Genomic DNA, 19936 nt, shown 5'->3' with positions numbered 1-19936 from the left:
CAGCGTTGCCGTGTCTGTCTACGGGACGGTGGGACGCCGCATATGTAATGAGCTCTCATCAGCTCGGGCACCGGATCACAGACGAGCTCCTACAAAGCAACGTGATTTGACGCGAATTTTGACTCGGCTCACATGTCTTCCTTCCGTAGACCTGCTGCCATTGAGTCTGGGATTGTTTGATGGATCCAGTGTGACGAGTCAAGATTAGAATCCGTTATTCCTTTAAATGAATCGGCGTCTCTGGATGCTGGAATTGCTTAGTTGAGACATACATAGCCCAGAGGGGGGAGAGGAGAAGACTGCGTTGGTTTTATTGGAGCGGATGTTGTCCGTTGAGTCCCTGGTAACCTTCACGGTGTTCCCAGCAGCCGCTGTCCGGCCGGCAGGCAGGCAGTCTGTTGTGCGGACTCGGAGCTGTCCGCGGTGCTGAAGGTCGGCTGGTTCTTCATTCTTCGGAGCCGCGAACAGCCGCCTCGTCACCCCACACCGAGGATATAAACGCGGCGATCTTTGCGCACAGGCGCGCCGTTTCCTCACAGCGGCACCATGGGTAAGCTGAGTGAGCATGAAGCTGCGGCTGCATCGCGCTTCCCACCGGTCATTTTGCTTCTCGGGGTAGATGTGCTGCTATAATTCATGTCCACAAACGATTCCAGTCGCATACGCCCTTTTGCAGATTCATAGATGTATTAAGATAGGATATATGATATATATTGACATATATGTCTAGCCTATGTAGTGTTTCTTTGCAATGTTTTTTCCTTTAAAAAAAAAAGACATACATGTTGGTTTCAGTAAGCGTGCGTCATGCCCGCTCATCGCATTTTTTTTTTTTAAACATGGTTAGGACTGAGAGAGGCTAAAGGGAGATGTGGGTCTGACAGGCGTGAGGCATTTCTGTGTAAAGCCGCTGGATTTCTACAGTATTCCCCTCCTCTTCCTCGTGTCTCTGAACTTCAAAGAAGGGACATGAATATTCATCAAGTCTATTATTATTACTGGCGCGCACGCTAAAATTAGAAGCTCATTAAAATGCAATTCACCGCGTGCAGTCAGCGTTGGAGCATGTGAATGTAGGCGCTTCTATTTCATTCTAATTGGCCGCCAAATGAATCACTCCAAAATGCCTTGTAAACTTTTATTCTGGAGAACTGTCCCAAAAGTCCAAATCCACCCAAAACAATTGTATTCATTGGATTCAGTTGTATTACAATCTGCATCTATGATGTAGAAAACACAGGTTAGAGGATAAATCTATTCAGGATCATTTTCATACAATGTACAATGCTCCTCAAAATAATATATATGTGATTATTTACTTATCTTGGTATTCCTTATTCATTGGCCTACATATGCACTCCAATGTGTGTCATTGCAACGCACCACCCCTGTGTAGCCCCCAGCTGTGGCAATCATTAGCTCTGGAGTGTATTCGGTGGTATTCTTGCCTATGTGCATAAGCGGGACTCAGTCCAGGCTGGGACGTTCTGAGGAACACTCCATTCGCGGAACAATGAGTCTTTAATGAGTGGTTAAGTTCACCTCCGTTCAGGTGAAGGAGAGAAACAGCAAAGCAATATGATACCTATGACAGCTCATTTACTGCCACATCAATATTGCAGCACGGGCCATCTCCAGGCTTCACTTTAGTTGTTTTTGAAGCTCTTTTGGCCTTGTTTAGTTAGCTGACAAGAAAGCGACAGAAAATTTAATAAAAAATGTGGTTTTCCATTGCAATCAAAACAGAGGGGACCATGGTTATATTGTTTGCATCTTAGACCACTGACCAACTAGGATGCACACATCAACTCTCATGTCAAATGAATGTGTCACTATCACAAGGCTCTCTCTAAATTTTAAAATTCCAACTTCCAGTGAAATCAAGACAATTATTTTAGCAATTATATTACAAATACTGTTATGAATGTAAAATGAGTGAATGCAAACATGTCATTGATTTAATTTAACATTGGCTTTCTATTTTAGCACACTGTTACGCCTGCAAGGATACTGCTGATTCACTCTGGAGCCTCTGTTAAGTAATGTTGTAGTGCAGTTTAATGGCCACAAGAGAGAGCTCAGTGCCTTCTCTTACTGCAAATCTAGCTGATTTGTTTGTATGTGTGTGTGTGTGTGTGTGTGTGTGTGTGTGTGTGTGTGTGTGTGTGTGTGTATGACTCCCCCAGGAAATTTGAATGGAGCAGACAGGGGAACATGTAAAGTACATTGCTGCAAGGGTACATTTTATGTGTAGCATATATACTGTTGGGTAGGACAAGTCACCCCAAAGTAAGCTGTTTTTTTTTATTTAAACCACAACATATGAGCCAGCTATATAGGAAAACATCATTTTGGAATAGATAAATGTTTACTGTCAAAGTTAGTCTGTCTTTCAGTGGCATCATCGGCTGGTATATGTTTTGCTATTCTCCCTCATCTCAGAAAAAAACATATTTTGGAATATTGTATTTACTGGTATCACTGAAAACACCCTCTGTCTGAAGAAAAAGTATTAGAAAGGAAATTATTTATTGATCCCATGGCACCGGTGTTTGTTTCCCTTAATTCAGTGCCTCAGTAAAAGGCCTATAGCGCATTTAATAGAGTATATATATCTTCCTGGTGTTTGCACTGTGTGGAAGTGCTAGGTTTTTAGCTTTCTATTTTTAGCTACAGGTTCAATGACTATGAAATGTGCAAACACAGGGAGAAATGGCCCTGCCCAAGGGCTGCAGCCCCCAACCCCCTGCCTGCGCTCAGCCGTGAAGAGTTAAGCCGAAGGGAAGTGTGTGTGTGTGTGTGTGTGTGTGTGTGTGTGTGTGTTTATTTGAAGAGTCTTGGGCAGATTGGCTGCAGTTAAAGTGAACATACCTCTGGCTGTTACAGCTGCTTGACCTGTATATACAGTATATGTGTGTGTGTGTGTGCGCGCGCGTGCATGCAGAGTCTTTGTTTCTATGTGGTCTATTAGCGAATAAGGGGTATTACAGTCTCCTGTCAGTGTAGATTGAGCTCACACTGTCTTTGGCCTCCTTCCCTAGATGGACTGTTGGCAGCCGCATGCTGTGTGATGGCTCGGCCCGTGTGACTACAGACAGGAAAAAAGTGTAATGAATGAAACATGTTTGAAAAAGTGAAACAGTGCAGCTATTGAACAGTGCAGCAGATCATGATAAAATATTGACTATGACTAAAAAATATAAACATAACCTATAAACTAACTGACTGATATGCAGTTCATGTAATGTTTTGGACATAGGAATGACGTTTATCTTAGTTTTGCTCTTCTGTATCCCTTTTTCATTCGGACTCTGTTCCAACGTGCAAATCAAATCCAGATATTAATGTCTGAGGCTCGGTGTACTCGACATTTACTGGACCCAGTCACCTTTTTTTGGCCTGTTTTTTTTTTTAATACCAATATGCTATTAGCTATTCACTGATGAGATAAAAGAGCTTGACATGTGCAGTTCAAGGGCTAAGAACGTGGTTAATTACAGTATTATTGGCAGACCAGAGAGGTGCACAGCAACTGAGTCTATGGTAATTGGAGTTTGGAGGGGTAAATATGTAGGTCATAGGTCGCAGTTTTCTGTAAAGGAACTGGGCCGTTTGAGAGAGAAGGACAGATTTGTTGTAATTAAGCACAGACGATACATCATCTGTTATGTGAATATAGCTCAAACCGAACTGAAAGGGTTCATGTGAAAATAAAATGCTATTAACACTTACGCACCATTATTGATTAGATTGTGGGGACCATAACAGATTGGATACGGTTAGTAGGGGTGGGGGGAAAAATCAATACAGCATAGTGTTGCAATATTTTTCATGGCAATACTATATCGATACACAGATGCCAAGTATTGCTCTTTCATTATATATGTGTTGGTCAGTATGTCTGCTTGAGATTCCCATTTTGCAGCAATAAAATTGAAGTGAGATGAACAACATGTGCTTTTTTGGAAAGCAGATGTTGACAAAGTTTCCTTTTGGGGACATCATTTGAAAGTTGGAAACAAAGGTTACAAATTGCCGTGCGTACATCGCAAAATATTGCTATGTGTTTAAAACTACAATAATTTTGTATCTTTAGTGCTCTGGTGACTCCCACCCCTGACGGTTTGTAATGATCCTTTAATCATTGCTGCAGAATAACAAAATATTTTGCTGAAATAAAAAAAACATCACTCAAGTAGGAATACTTTTCACATTAGTTAGGAACTGAATAAAGATTCGAAGGGGCATGTACGTGCCTATCCACCACCTTCATACCCTGCCACTTTCTGTAACACATCCATTTCATCTGTGCATTTGATGTAATTGCTACAATATGGATGATATTGGCAAACTAAAGCACTTTTTTAATCGGTCCATCTTGGATGATTTCGATGTATTAATAACCTGTCTGATCTGATAGGATGTTAGCTACAAGTGTCCCTGTCTGAGGTGGGGTACCTGCAACCCCCTGGGGCCCGTGGTATCTAGTAACGTGTCGGCAGACACCCCGTGTAACTGGAGGTGCTGAAGCACCCTAGCAGGCCAGAACCTGCTGTACAGTACCCGAAGCACACATCCAACAGAAGGAAAGTAGTGCCTGTTTCTAATTGCCATCTCCATGTGATCATTCCATTTTGAGATGAATTCCTCTGACTTATTTTCATTTGAAGATATAATGTCAGTTAAAATACAGTTTGTGTGCATACTCATACATTTGTTCTGTAAGTGTATAACGTCCAGGTACGGGAAGTGATGTGTGGTTGATCAGGAGAAAAACTGGCCTTGGTGGCTCCCGGGTCTTCGCTGATGACTCGTGGTTCACTGCAGAGCTCTCATCATGACCCCAGTTAAAGAGCCAGTCATGGCCTCACTGGCTCCAGTCCTCTGAGACACATAAAGCACAATTTGTAGCTTCCCTGCTTCTATTGTGTGTCAGTATTAATATAGGCCAGTACATGCTGCCTGTGGTGTGACAGTGACACTTAAAATAATTCATTATTAGGGGTGTCTCCATTTCAATTTTGAATTGGAAATTGATCAAAATGAGCTTTCGATTTCGACTATCGAAGTCAGAAGCAGCATTGGCGGTTCCCGGTGTTTTTTTTTCTCTCTCCACCCCCCGCCTTCTTTCGCATGTCCGAAGACAAAAAAAAAACAGACACATTGTAGCTTACTGATTGGCATCATGCAGGTAACAACACGGGGTAAAGCTAGCTTACCAGTAGCCTGCGGCTGCGCTTTTCCAGAACAATCACTGCCGGAGTCAGAGATGATGGAGAAAAAACAGAAAATCCTCCTGCTTCCCTGAGTGGCAACATTGCAGAAAACAAATTAAAAAATAAATCGTTTGCTTTAAGGTGGATAATTCTATCTTTCTATTTACTCTCTTGCACACACACAGAGAAACAGATATTAACAATTGAAACTACCGCACACACTGTACTTGTTGCTGCTATCTCACGCTGTCAGTCTGAGGAGGATGTAGCAGCCCGCTGGAAGGTGTAATGCTGTGGAAGTTTATGAAATCGCCCCGAGATTTTGTACAAGCCAGTAAGTCATTAGTTCAGTGACAAGCACATGATCTCCCACCCATGAACACTGACATGTTGGATGACTTAGCCAGCCATACCAAAGACTGAAGGGAACGGAATCATTATTTATTTTTTATTTATTGTTTAGATAATATTTTGGGGCATTATTGCCCTGTATTTTTACAGGACAGCTGAAGACATGAAAGGGGAGCGAGAGATGGAATGACATGCTGCTAATGGCCGCACGTTCGTGGGCATCAGAAAACCATTTTTCCCAGTGAAAACGGCATCATTCACGTCACTTCTTGTGGGAATCAGATTTCCCAGTTGTCCCAGTTGTTGACCCGTTGTTGACGTTGATGTAGGCGACTTGGGTTCACTGAAAATATTTCAATGACAATGCACTGTTTATTGTGCACTGCTTAATGCTTCGAGGAGTACACACCTCTACATATGGGCGCCCACTCTACCAACTGTGCTATCCGGGCGCCCTGGGGACGGAATCTAACGTTGTTTAATTGGATGACTGCTTTTTCTTCTGCTCCACCCGGACACAAAATACAAATTCTTATTTGTATGGGTGTGCTAGTGCGAAAATTGCTACAGGTTGCCAGCCCTTGTGATGACTTATTGGGTCTCTTCCACAGCGGTTACTGCTCTGTATCAGCCCATGCTTCAAGTCCAGCCAGCCACTGAGATAAGCAGTTGTGGTTTTGGCTATGGCTACAAAATCCAGCCTTTGAACAGCTGCAGCCAGTAATTGTACCCACCAACAGAGTTTAAGCGAGTTCAGTTAATCTAGAAATAACATATCAGTCAATTTTAATTTGATTCAAGGCTTACTGTAAAAAAAGTCCAGCCACAGACCAACTGATGGTGGGTGATGCAGCATTCAGAGCTCGCTCACACTAATAACAGTAATGCACTGACTCAGCACTCGGACTGTAAAGACAGGGAGTGTGGTGGTGGTGGTGTGTGTGGTGGGTAGTGCTCTTTGCTGCCCTACTGGCTGTCTGGCCTGTCAATCATTTGGCAAGCTCCTATACACACACAAGCCTAGACATACACAAGCCTAGACACACACAAACCTAGACACACAAGTCTAGACACACACAAGCCTAGACACACATGTGTAGACACACAAGCCCTGAAACACACAAGCTGTGTTTGAAACAGTTCCCTCATTCACTCACTCACTATTTCATACATAGTGTTGTATTAAAAAGTGAATTACATAGGGAATGACTAAACCAGATTTTGGACACTGTGCATGTTGGGTATATATTATATACTATGTGGTGCACTATTTCCGTGATAGGGAACGGTTTAGAACACAGCTTTAGATACCACTTTAAGTTGCTCAGCGTTATTGAGACAAGCGGGGTCACCTGGAGCAGGCCTAAGTGAGACTCAGGTTTCATTGTACATGATATCAGTGGACCTTTTTTCACAGCAGACATTTTGGCTTGTCATAGTAGGAAAAGCACAACTGAAATTCATAACCTTAACGATGGTTCAGTTCCATCAAGTGTCCCGGTGAGCTGTTTCAGTGAGTCAGCATGCACAATACCAGGGCCTCTCTAAAGTGGAATGCAGCCATCATAAATGGTTTTGAATACACCTGTGCATTTCCTACTATGACAGGTAGGAAACACGTCTGCCAGGAAAAAGGTCTATTGATAGTTTTCTCCAAGACGGAGTGCTGAGCTTTTCAATGCGGCGTTGGTGTTTGTCTGTGCACATGTGTGTGTAGTGATCAGGGCTCCTGTCAGCCACTGGATTTATGAGGCTAATGTGGTGAGCTGGCTGCTGGGACTGCAGTATAGAGCAGATAAAGGCACGACATCCCGGAGCAGTAGAAACCTCCATCTCTCCGGTCCTTGTAACAGAAAGAAACCGCTGCTGTTCTTTCCCATTATTCTTACCAAAGTGCTACTCTACTTAATGTACTCTCATTAAGTCTCCGCAGTCGGTAGCCATGTAGGCTCTGAACATTGGCAGTTTGCTAACCAGAAACAAGATTTTAATACTAATGTGCTGCATCGTAAGGAATAGGAAAATGTTCAACATGGAAAGTACATTTGATTGTACTAAAAAATCTGCAGGGGATTATCTAGACTCACAGACTCAAAATATCTAATAATAATAACAACAAACTATAAGCCAATTTTACTTTTAAGTGAAATCAAAGGCTGCTGCATGTGTAGAATATTTCATATTTCACCTCATCAACATGAATTGTCAGTAGTGTTTATGATTATTGTCGCTGTGGGGTGAAAACTCAAACCTCCAAGTTTGTTAATTTCTTTTGGAGACGTTATCAAATCTGACAAGTTATACCTAATTTCTAAAAAAGATTTTCACCCAGCAACAGTGATATGCCTCACAGTTAGCCTAAGTATGTGTTACAGCTTTGCATTCAAGTAAACATAAAGTATACATTACATTATTATTATTAAAAATACCCAAATCACTCCATTATAGCTCATCATAGGTTATATAAGGAAGTATCTCTATCACCATTCCAATGTATTAATATGTCCCTTTTCTTCCCTGCAGGTTATGTGGGTATGCAACTTGTGCCGAAAACAACAAGAAATCCTCACCAAATCGGGGGCGTGGTTCTACGGCTCGGGGCCTGGTCAGGTGCTGTTTGAGGGTGGGCCGCAGGGCAAGAAGGCCAAACTGCAGGACCCATCCCTGTACCCCTACCAGGGAGCCTCAGGGGACTTGACACCAGCGTCAGACAGAAGCAGACCTCACGGCGGACTCCTGCCCAGACAGTCGTCCCTTGACAACGGATCGGGGCTGAGGTACGACACACCCATAGACAGGTCAGTTCCACTACATGCTCCACATAGTGGTTTTTATTATGGTGTAAAGTCACGTTGATTGCTTTTTATACATCACAGATGTAAAGAACATCTGATATGATGCCACATGAAGGTGCATGGACGTACCTGTGTGAAAGCTTTTTAGCATTATCGCTGACATACAGCATGTGGCTTTTATGTAGGAAGCGCAGAACTGTATTTCAAGACTGGCATAAGAGCAATGTCTCCTAGCAAGCTAGTCAAGGCCCCATAGAAAACAACTTGTACATGGAGTCCATAAGGCCTTCAAAGGAGACAGAGACACAGCTACTGTATGTGGCACTAACTCAGCAATTCTACCACAGTCAGCCACCCACACAGACACACACACGCACACGCACACACAAACACACACACAGCACAATTCAACATACCAGTAGATGGTTTGAGCCAGGCTAAGCTAAGATAGGGTGCTGGGAGGTGACAACAACATTTGCTTTTAAAGTTTAAGACATGTTTTGTCATCAGGAATGTTTTAAGGCCAGTTCTGGCCCTTCAAGGCTTGGAAATTGAGCATTATAAAATGCTTTTGGAGTAGAAAAGCAAGAGCAAGCTGGATTCCATTGCAGAACATTGTGTTCTATTTGTCATATGCACTAATGCCCCCTCTGAGTAGCAAACTGTCAGTTGCTGACAACACGAGCATGCTGTGTTTGGGAATCTTTTATCTGTTTGGCTATTTCATGATACTGGTGTCAAATAAGGTAGTTACTTTGATGTCCACATGGGGGCTCCTTCCTCTTTCTTCTTTCAAAGAGAGGAAGAAAAGCTTGTAGTCAGTATCTACTCACTCTCTAGAAATGTACACAGCTGAAAGGCAAAGAACCATTTCAGAAAACTTCTTTTATGCCCCTGTTTGCGCCTTCTCAGATGTTGGGTAACACAACATTTGTAAAGTGCTACGTTGGACTATACTTAAACTAGACTAGACTTATGCTGCATATTGACATATACAGGATGCTTAAGATACTGCTTCTTAAGAATGTCTAAAACTGTCGTCAGTTTGGGACAAACAGTGATCAGTAAAATGAAATGTCCATGGTCACACACATTGTAGGAGAGGTGCAGTGGGAAAGGAGGTGAATTTGACTCTGTCCCTAACTAGCCCATGTCCCTGTTCCTATCCTCTGCCGACCTTGTAAATGTACACCTGGTGTGCCATACCCCCAACTTGTCTAGCACAGGGACAAACCAGCATGCACAGGCTGGTGCCCACAGTATCTTTGGAGACACAAGTCATTCGGTCTGTGTCCTCTCTCGGCCATTGCAACCTTGTGTTTACTTCTTCATACATTCAGAACCTGCAGAAATGGGAGAGCTCCTGGGGGGAAAAGAACTATGTTTTGATGGCTATATCCCAGATACCTAGCAGTGAGTGTTGTAGATAAGTGTACATGCTTTCAGTGCTTTCACGGTGTAGTAAGGCTGCTGTGCAACTATGACACATACTCAAAGGCATTGCTATAACTCCAAAATAGACATTTATTTCTCCCTTGTTTTGGTAAAATGCCGTTCCTGTGCTATCCTTGTTGTCCTCCTCCATTACGTTTCTATACTCTGAATCCACACTGCACAGTAGCACAATAAAGAGCATAGTTTTAATCAAAGTTACACTACTGTAAACCTTAAAGATTGATGCAGGTTAACAATATTTTGTGTCTCAGTGCAACTGGAGTACATCATCCATCTTCTTCTCAAATAGCTGGCTACTCTAAGGTGCTTTTAATGGAGGATCAGACTGACTATAGATCAGACTATAGATCAGACTGCTCCAAGCATTTAGTCATCCAGTCCCTCTCTGTTCCAGTCCAGGCCCTTGCCACTGTATATTAATTGACTGCATGGCGAAAGAGGTGGATGTGGTACCGAGGAGTGATTATTGCTTCGACATTGCCTACATATGCAGTGACACAACAGGAAACTGGCTGTCTGGAAATTCATGGGATAATGCTGATGATTGATAGCACAGAGTCCATAAATAGAACTCCCACTGCATAAGCACCACAACCCACTTTCATTAATCTCAAAGAATGTTTAAATTAACTCCTGGATCTGTTCTGCTAAAGAAAGGAGGGGAAACGCTGACAGTCTATTTATAAGAAGAAATAACTTGGGAAGGCTTCTAATTTATCTTGGTCTCAGAGGTGTCATTTGAATGAACACACAGCTGCAGTTTTTGGTGAGGCTGACGAAACAACAATGATTACACTGGGATTGGAACATACTCGCTGGTGGAATTCCTTATGCATACTGTATGTCATCAGCCACTGCCATACGAGCCTTAAAGTTTTGTCACCAATGAATTCACATTGACATGGAGTTCATTCATTTCTAGTATTTAGAGTTTTGGTCATCATTCCTATCCTTTAATTTAATGTTCACTGGTAAATTATGATGTGATGATGCTGCAACTTCCACCACTCCAGTGTGCAAGCAACACGAGTAGTCAGACACTGAGAAAGATTTGAAACAAATTCTCATGAACATGCCCAAATGGTCCATTATGATTTTCCCTTGCAATGTGAAACTGCATTTGTGGAAAGCTACAGTTAGTGCAGTAGGTAGTTGAAGTAGGAACTAAATCTAATAGATGCTCGCAGCGGACAGTTGGGATAATAGCAATGATATTCAACTTTTTTACCTTTAAATAACTGCTTTGTTTGATAATATGGTTAGTCTGTGAACATATGTGAAATGTATTGCCTTCATAGAGGCCCTCTGCATAGCCTTTTCATCTGTTATGCTGAATTTTCCTTTAAGTTTAAAAAAACTGCAATTTGATGCAACATGTCATGTAACTTTGTATCTTTGCTTGAACATATGCTCTATAGTCTATACTTTGGAGTTAGAGCTTTGACATCAAAATATAAAATTTGGCAGTGAATAAAGGAAACGTTAGCACTGAAAAAGTCCCACTGAAAAATAATGAAACACTGGCTTTGAAGCTGATTTTATTTTTATATTCTTTGCATTCTGATGTTTTTCAATGACAATCTTCGGATTTTTTCTTCATGTCACTAATTTTTTGTTGGCAGTTTTTCTGTTATGCTGACAGGTTTTATTTCATCCTTTTTTCAGTTTCAACTTTTTGTCTCCTTATTTCAATAGTTTGAATGTTTTTAGAAAAAGAATTTAACGCCATTTTTGCCCAACTTTGACCAACGATAGAATGTTAAAACCCATATTCTGCTCATTGTCAGGTTCATAATTGTATTTTGAAGTTGTACCAGATTAGGTGTACATGGTTTCATATTCAAAAAAGACCATATTTCTGTTGTACTGCACATTGCTGCAGATCCTGTTTTCACCCTGTGTGTATGGGTCTCTGTTTTAGCTACAGAGTGAGACATGCAACTTCTATACTATCTTTGTTGGGAGTTGCACATGCTTAGTAGCTAGGTAAGATCCATCAGCTAGATAACTCCTACTCCAGCTTTGGTCAGTCCAAGGCAGGATTAGCTGGGAGACTTCTTCTAGACCAGGGCCACTTGTGGAATACCTGCAGAACAGGGACAGGAAGTAGTTCTTTTGGAGATTATGGTCAACTAGCGGCTGTTGGAGCAGTGTTTTGTCATTGAGAATGAGCTAGCATGCTAGCTTTAACATGTGCTACGGTTAGCCACCTCGTCTCGGCTACTAGGGTGACCAGACGTCCCCGGTTTCCGGGGACAGGTCCCCAAAACCTTTTATGTTTTAACAAAGGATCTTAATCTTTAACAGAAAAGGTTGACCTCCTCTGCCCCAAATTAGAACAGCTCTAGGTCTAGTGTCCCCGTTTATATTTTACAAAAGTAAAAACATGACATGTTTTGGAGGTATATACGCTTCTGAGCTGAAAATGTCCCCGGATTTTGTCTGAGAAATCCGGTCACCTTAGGCTAGTGACGTAGAAAGCCGTGCAGATTTTGAACAGCTCACCCGGAGACTGAAGACAGAGGACATTTAGAAACCGGATCTCACCCAAGACAGCAGGGATTGTTTTCTTTCCAAGTTTGTATGTGTGTGGAAGCACAAGAGACACAAAATAACAAGCGAGATACATAATTACTGGTACTGTAGGTTTATTTATTTCAACATAAACATGTCTTTTGATAGATCTACATATCTAAAATGTAACAACTTAAGGTTTCATTCACACGCTCTTGTCATATTGTAGTTAAGCACATTGCTATCGCCAAATGAATGACAACTCTGTTTGGCTCACACAAAGCCATTTTTGGTGGAATTAGCAAGTTAGCTAACTAGCCAGCCAGCCGCAGAAGCCAGCCAGAAGCAGAGGGACCGTAGGCTCTGTCCCGCCACTGGCTGATACCATGGATGTATAAAGCTTTATATGGGCAAACACTGTTTTCTTATATGTATTCAACGTGCGGTAAACTAGCCGCACCCGAGGGGGCGCACACAAGGGTGATGTCAAAAATCACGTAGATCTTGCTGGCGCGCCAGGATTTTGAGTGTGCAGGCAGAGAGTGCATGAAGTGAATGAAAGGCTTGACCCGACCAAGTATGTCATCCAATCAAATCGAAGCATTGACGCCAATGCTGCTACCAGTTCTGCCGTTGTTTACCTTTTTCTCCTTCTTCTAATACCGTAGTAATATCAAAGTTGGTAGCCTTTCCTCATTAGCGCCACCTCTGTTCAGGAAAAGACTGCAAATAGTCTTGCGACCATAGACATTTAAAGAAATGGACCGACAGATACCTTTGCTCTGGACGGAGAACAGTGAAATATATTAGAAGCTCTTTTCCAGTGATGGCTGAGCGTTACTGCGCAGCCTCCAGCTGAGCATGACAACGTAGATGTGACGTGAGAAACCTGTCTGAAAGTTGTAAGTCTTCTGGTAGCTGTGCAAGAGAAATCTCAGTCATTCCCAATCAGCAGAGACGAAGAGGTGGGTATATGTCAGGAGATAACATAGGCACAGGCTAATCACTGCTAACTAACATGCTAGTTAACATTAGTAATTAAACCTAAACAGCTGATGTACGTCAAAACTGTCTGCGAGCTTATCCTGACAATACGGTGATTTGTTGACTATTGTCACTTGGGTATGATACAATCGTTAGCCTATTTTTACAAAAACGTCTGCTACGGAGCCATAACGTGAACTAATGGAGCGTTTTATACATTGTTTCCTTGTGTTTCCTTGAATGAAAGGCAGTCAATGGGATGCTAATGGCATGTGATGGCTTCGTAGCATTAAAATGGCGCCATAGGAGCTACGCTTAGAGAAGAGAGGCTTACCCCCTTGGTATAAACAGTTACGGCGCTCTCATGACATCACATTCGCGGGCGACAGCTTGGTTGCGCCTTCTGTAACAAGGCGTTTAGTTGGCACTTAGCAACAGCTAGCGGTTAGCCTGCCTTTTGCAACAAGCATTTTATCAGAATACATCACAGGAAATCTTCTTAGGAATATAGGAAATATTGTACAGAGTAGATGTAATTCTGCTAATTAAAAACATCACATTCATTATTAGTTACGCTTGTTTTCATGCAGCACAGAAATAAGAGAGGCACCATTCTCCCAAGTCAGTGTAGTATTAAAATGATTTTAAGAATGGCAATTTAAGGTAAAATACCTGCAAAATGTTGCTATACCCAAATGCTTTAATCCTCTTGAAGCCCACTGAATCTTTACATGCATAACAACTGACTGAATAAAAATAAAATTGTAAACCCTTGGGAACCCCCCCCCCCCCCTTTTTATGTGTGCCTTTTCCTAACAGGCAGACACTCGAGGTATTAGGACTGTCATCTGCTATTACTGATGAGGAGCTGATGCTCTGAAACTAGGAGTATAATAAGGGGGAAAACCCTGAAACAGCAAGCTCTTCCCCCATTATACTGTGGGAGCTATCTGCGGCTGTGCGCGTCCCAAAGAGGGCACGGCAGATGATGGAGAGATATGGCAGAGTGGCCACACTGCATATCAGACCTGTACTTTGTGTGTTGGGTGTGTGTGGTGTGTGTGGTGTGTGTGGTGGTGGGTGTGTTGTGTGTGTGTGGGTGTGTGTGTGTGTGTGTGGGTGTGTGGGTGTGTGTTAGCGCGAGTGTATGCTCTTCGTAGGCGACTGGAAGGAAAATGAGTTGAATGTGAGGCGGCAGCTGATGCGCCGGTAAGGGATGCTGCTGCTGCTGGGCTGCCGTGTAGGATGCTTCTCCCGGACGCTCTCCGCCTCTTCCTGCACACCGACAAGAGATTTTTGCAACAACGAGAAGAAGAAAAGGCTCTTTACCGGCACCGGAGCTACCTTATTTTTCTCGCTTCAAGTCCGAAGCATTATGACCGAAGGATCCCGCCCGGAATGCGTCTCATTTAAGGACACTTTTTACCAAGAGCGGCCGGAGAGATATGGAACTTGATCGGCGCCTTTTCTGCGTTTAATGCGCCCCCGGGAGATAATAATACCAAAATACTGAGGAGGCATATGTGTGGAGGGGGGCGTCCGGAGAGAGCGCAGGCTTGGGGATGTATTGCTGGTGAAAGGAAAAAGGGTGATCATTTACTGAGGATAAAAGAAAACGGAGGGCGAAAATGCAGTTTGAGACATTGCGTCAGTTCTGTAGCTCGGTTTTATCCCATTTCAACGGGGCTTTCTCTGCGCCTCAGAACATCTTGCAGACGGAGCTGTTCGAGCAGGCGTTGAGCAACATCGGGTGAGTGATTCCTTTGTAAAGAAATGCCCTGATTTATGAGGAAGGGCTTCCCCGTTGGTATGTCAAACGAGTATTTGGGGAGTGGGGGGAGTGTTGCCTTTATCGATCGGCAGCCAGCCTGCGTAATAACAACCTATAGTACTGTTGCTGCTGCAGATATTTCCTAGCCGGATGATGGTGCCGATCAGTGATGCTGCCGGGTTTGCTCTGTGCGCGCGACACATGTGGGGGGGGGGGATAAGGGGGGTGTGGGTGTAAATGACTGTGACCATGCCGAGCTGTGACTGGGCTGGTAGCTTGTGTATGTGTGCATGTATGCCCCAGTGCACCGCTGCAGCATGTGCCTTGCTGCTGCTGTGCTGTACCTGAGAGTACTACATGGTGTTGTGTGTGTGTGTGTGTGTGTGTGTGTGTGTGTGTGTGGTGTGTGTGTGTGTGTGTGGTGGTGGGGGGGGGGGTCATGTTCATTTTAAAGCATTTTCTAGCATTTTACCTTTTAGCTACAATGTTACTGCACATACAGGAATAACCGATTTTTTTTTTTTTTTTACATTTGCTGGACAAGAAGTGCTTGTGTGGTGTGTCAAGGGTGAGAGAGGAAGAGAGAGAGAGAGAGAGAGAGAGAGAGAGAGAAGTTGGATCTTACTTAGATGCATTGGAGCATATTATGATTAGTCTGCTAAATGCTCCGTTCCCCCACAGAGAGGCCCCTGGTCATCGGGCCAGGAGTGGCTGCTAGACACATCTTGCAGACTGCAGAAGGGCTTCAAACTTGCAAACAGTCTTGCGTTCCTGCAGCAGCGGGGCCGAGGGAACACGCAGCAGGGCCGAGAGAACACGCAGGCCTCTTTTTATTTCTCGATATAGGCGCAGGCCCCATATCTCCACATGCATTGTCTGTCTCCGGGGACCGCAAGTCTTTCCCTCTTGCCCCCCACCCTACCGTCAGAAATAATTCACAGCATTGCTGGGCTCTCTGCCACCTCCCATTACATGGCCAGAACACTCAGCCACTGGAAGGGCTGAACAGGGGGCTCTGTGCCTGGAAACTGTGATCCAGCAATCATCACATCTGACTGATTAAATTGAACTTATTTTCCGTCACTACCCTTTTTTTTCCCCTTCTCAGCAAATTCCTCTAGTTAGAAGCAGTGTCTGATTGGCAGCTGATGACAGGACTGCTAAATTATCATATTGTTATATATAGTTGGCTAATTTGAACAACTCACTGGTAGGTGTGTCTTCACTTTTAATACTGGACCCTGAGGCCAGTGTCAGCCTTTCTGTACCATATAACTCACTGTTGCAAAACAACAACACTACTCTGCAAACCAGCAGTGTGTCCTAGCCAGTTTGGCAATCCATTCGTCTGTTTGTGTGTGTGTGTCTCTCTCTCTCTCTCTCTCTCTCTCTCTCTCTCTCTCTCTCTCTCTGCATGTTTCTTTCTTGCCCGGCCAGGCCTGCTAATGGGCTGTATGCTTTTAGATTCAGCTTCCATGTATTATGCATGTGTGCGTCAGGAGAGGTTCTAATGGGGTGTGGGGATCTGTTCTTAGAAGGCCTGAATGGTTTTGAATTGAGTGGTCACTACATTTAAACTGCAACCATACTTACTCCCCCCCCACACACACACCCCCCAGCCCTACAGCAGCTCTTTGTGCTTGCTTCCCTGAAATGCCTGAGACCAAAGTGTGTCTGTTGTTGGACTGGTGTATAAAACGAGGGGACGTTATTGAGTGTGTGGTACACGTCATACAGCCTGTTCCCAGTTGAGCCGTTAGCAAAGTGTGTGATGCTATATATGGGATATGAATTGCTGCATTTGATGTTCTGCATAGATGCAGTGCATTGAAAGTCACGTAAAGTGTATTCAAATCCAGCATATTCAATAAAACCCATATTTCTGCTGTTTAATAATTCCAAACGGGCCGCACAATCTTGGGTGGGATTTTAGTGAGTCATCCTCATACTCACAGCTGTTTACTTCATCTCACACTCACATATTGTTCTCCTGCAGTGGCAGCCTATTTGCAGCTGTGCACTTCTGCATTTCATAGCTTATATGTGCTGTGCAGTGTCACAGATTGGAGGAAAACTTGTTTCGACCACTGCGGGTTCCTCTGAAGTGGAAACCCTCAACCCCCTCCCACACCCATCTACTCACTTGTCTCCTCCAACGATGGGGTTGCCATAGTGATAATATGCAATGTTTGATCAATAGAAATGAGGATGTGTCCTCCGTGTCTGTTAACCCTGATGTTAGCAGGGCCTGATTAAAAAGATGAAGGAAGTCACAGATTCAGGGATGTTATTTCTAACAAATTCACATAAGGTGTAAGAAAAAGACAGGAGGGGGGAACAAGTCATTTTTCATTTGCTACATAATCCTGGTCTGATCTGTTTGGAGAGGATACACAATTTTGCTTCTTTATGGTACTTTTTGTGTGCCTTGACATGATTTTAGCAGTACTCATGTGTATGGCAGTTTTTCAATATGATAACATGACAGTTATTGTAGAATGCATTATCTGCACTATTTCCGAGTTCGGGCCCGAAAGGTTCCAAAAATGACTGATCCAGTTTAAACTGAATTTGAAACTTGAACTTTGTAAATTACAGACTGCAGTGAGAATATGAATACAGCACAGAAGAAAATGTTACCTGTAAAGCCGTTTCAGTGATGGGACCTGAATCAACTTCTTTAAAGTGATGTGAGACCTCTCAACCAAGAGCCAAATGTGACATGTTTTTTAGCATTGTATCTGTAGCAGCTAATTAGTACTTACTAGCCCTGGATTGAGCAAGTTAAGCCATGTTTGTACAGCGGGCATCCTTTCAAACACTACCCTCATTACTCTTCACATTACGCGTTCAGATCACATGTGGATGGTGCCATGTAAACGACCAAGATGCATTGTAATAGGGATTCGATCATTCAAAGCTTTAGTTCTTTTTGATATTAATAAACGTGCGTTACATTCAGGCTATTGCCAAAGTGAATTAAGACTATCAGCTCCACACAACTCTCTCTGGATTTGTCAGTATGGCTGTGTGTGCGCTGAAACTGGACTGAAGATGATGACCTCTTCTGAAGAGTCCATCATGTTTTTTCAATCCTCCGTGTCCTCCTTGGCTACTAGCAACTGCTTGGGGGAGGGGTGGGGTGCTGTATCACGGAAGGCTTGTACCATGTGGACGCGGTGAAAGTTTTGTTGTCATTACGTCCACAGGTAGGCGACCACAACTACGCACCATAGCTTTAAAACCCCTAGCTAGGTGGTCTGGGGCACATTTGACCCTTAAGCGTCCCCGACAAGGCAACGCTACAGGAAATTACATCATCAATGCAGAACGTGGTGGTTGTTTTGTTGGCCGCGATATCGGCAATATCTTCAGCTGTAGCAAAAAAAACAAAAAGACGCAACTGATGTGAGTTTGGAAGAAATAATTTGCACTGGGCCCTTTGACCTAGTGGAAGTGACGTAGGCCCTAGTGAAATCTGAACACAATTGGTCATAAGGACACGCATGATCAGTGCTGGGCAAGTTACTTCCAGAATAGATTACTACATTATAGATTACTAGTTACTGTCATTTGAAAGTAATTCTCTGAATTCTCTGAAGTCTCTGAATTGTAATGCGTTACACTACTTTTGAGTTACTTTCACCAAAATAACACCGGAAGTTTGACTTGGCAGAAAGTATGTGACTTTCACCACCGGATCAAAGTCTCCTCTTTATCCACATCATAGATTATTCATAATATTTTGTATAATGAATATGAAAATGCAAAGAAGTCTAACTAAAGCTATAAAAAGTTAAGTAAAATCTAAAATAGGCAAGTAGGAGAGAATTAAGATATTCAATTAAAAAGTACCTTACAGTACTCGAATACAGCAACAGGAAATAATACTCACGGCTTTCTTTTTCCTTTGAAGAAGGGTTATTTATTATTAAAAAACAGAAATAAAAAACACTAAATGTTGTGTTAAAATGCGTTACTCGCGTTACTGAGATTGTAACGGGTATAATGTTACCGAAATGTCATTAGTAATGCGTTATATTACTACAGCAACGCAGTGAAAGGAATACAGTACTGTAATTACAATACTTTTGTAATGCATTACTCCCAATACTGTGCATGATAGACAACGTTGCTGCCTGATCCATATCAGGAACCTAATTTGTTCTATGCATGTGCAGAGGAAGTTGAGGTTACACATTGAGGTTTCCAGTATTTTAGTCTCTGTTGTTCACATCCCCAAAAACTCATCTTCCAAACCAAGTGGGAACAGGGCCCAAACTAACCTGCTTTCTTTTTTAGCAAGCTATTGTGATGTTAAAACCTACTTACCTATTGGAAGAGCAGTGTTTTCAGTTTTTCCTTCATGGCAATACATGGTTGATTGAAGTGGTTATCAGGAATATTAAAGGGCTGTACTAAGGTCACCTCCAGCTACAGCTGATGCTCATTACTAGACATCTCAGGTCGGGACAGCATCTGGACACGTCTGGGCATTTGTTTCCATATTCTTATGCTTTGGTTTAGGCCTCTTTGGTAAAACCCTGAATCCTGAATCCTCCTCTGAATCAAATAGAATAAACACATTGAAGGAAGCATATGGAATTGATTAACCCTCACTTTGTCTTTCCGTCAAAATTGAAAATCAAAATTTTTTTTGATGCTTGTATCGATGTTTTTTTTAAACTTTTTCTTACATTTTTGTCCCTTTTCCAACACTTTTGACGCTTTTTTTCAATGTTTTCAAACTAGTTTTACAGTTATTTTTAAAATTTATGGTCAAAGAACCTCATTTATAGGAAATTGTACCTAATGCTTGAGTTAGAAAAGCAGAAATTAGGAATTATTGA

At 42.7% G+C, this 19936-nt stretch overlaps 1 protein-coding gene and 2 long non-coding RNA genes across 36 annotated transcripts in view; 2 read left to right on the top strand and 1 right to left on the bottom strand.

The window, feature by feature from the left end:
• The window catches only part of rims2a (regulating synaptic membrane exocytosis 2a), a 192741-nt gene that overhangs the window by 47852 nt on the left and 124953 nt on the right, over window positions 1-19936 (top strand). For 21 of the 34 annotated variants that reach the window (XM_032517825.1, XM_032517819.1, XM_032517813.1 and 18 more), the window contains one exon: window positions 8091-8365. In XM_032517825.1, the coding sequence (XP_032373716.1) occupies window positions 8091-8365 (275 nt within the window). Of the gene's footprint in view, window positions 1-8090; window positions 8366-14501; window positions 15066-19936 lie in introns of those variants that run through there. The other 13 variants (XM_032517827.1, XM_032517832.1, XM_032517829.1 and 10 more) reach the window with 6 other exon arrangements.
• LOC116690703 (uncharacterized) lies at window positions 4705-7202 on the top strand. Its single transcript, XR_004332334.1, has 3 exons — window positions 4705-4716; window positions 5556-5561; window positions 6968-7202. It is a non-coding gene; the product is annotated as an uncharacterized LOC116690703 (long non-coding RNA).
• LOC116690708 (uncharacterized) lies at window positions 13006-13677 on the bottom strand. The gene is made up of 3 exons (XR_004332340.1): window positions 13665-13677; window positions 13401-13403; window positions 13006-13065 (listed from the first exon to the last, which is right to left on the bottom strand). It is a non-coding gene; the product is annotated as an uncharacterized LOC116690708 (long non-coding RNA).

This window comes from Etheostoma spectabile, chromosome 6 (assembly GCF_008692095.1).
Source record: "Etheostoma spectabile isolate EspeVRDwgs_2016 chromosome 6, UIUC_Espe_1.0, whole genome shotgun sequence".
In the NCBI taxonomy this organism is placed as follows: domain Eukaryota; kingdom Metazoa; phylum Chordata; class Actinopteri; order Perciformes; family Percidae; genus Etheostoma; species Etheostoma spectabile.
The sequence above is the reverse complement of the archived record's forward strand: the minus strand, read 5'-3'. Positions and strand labels throughout refer to the sequence as shown.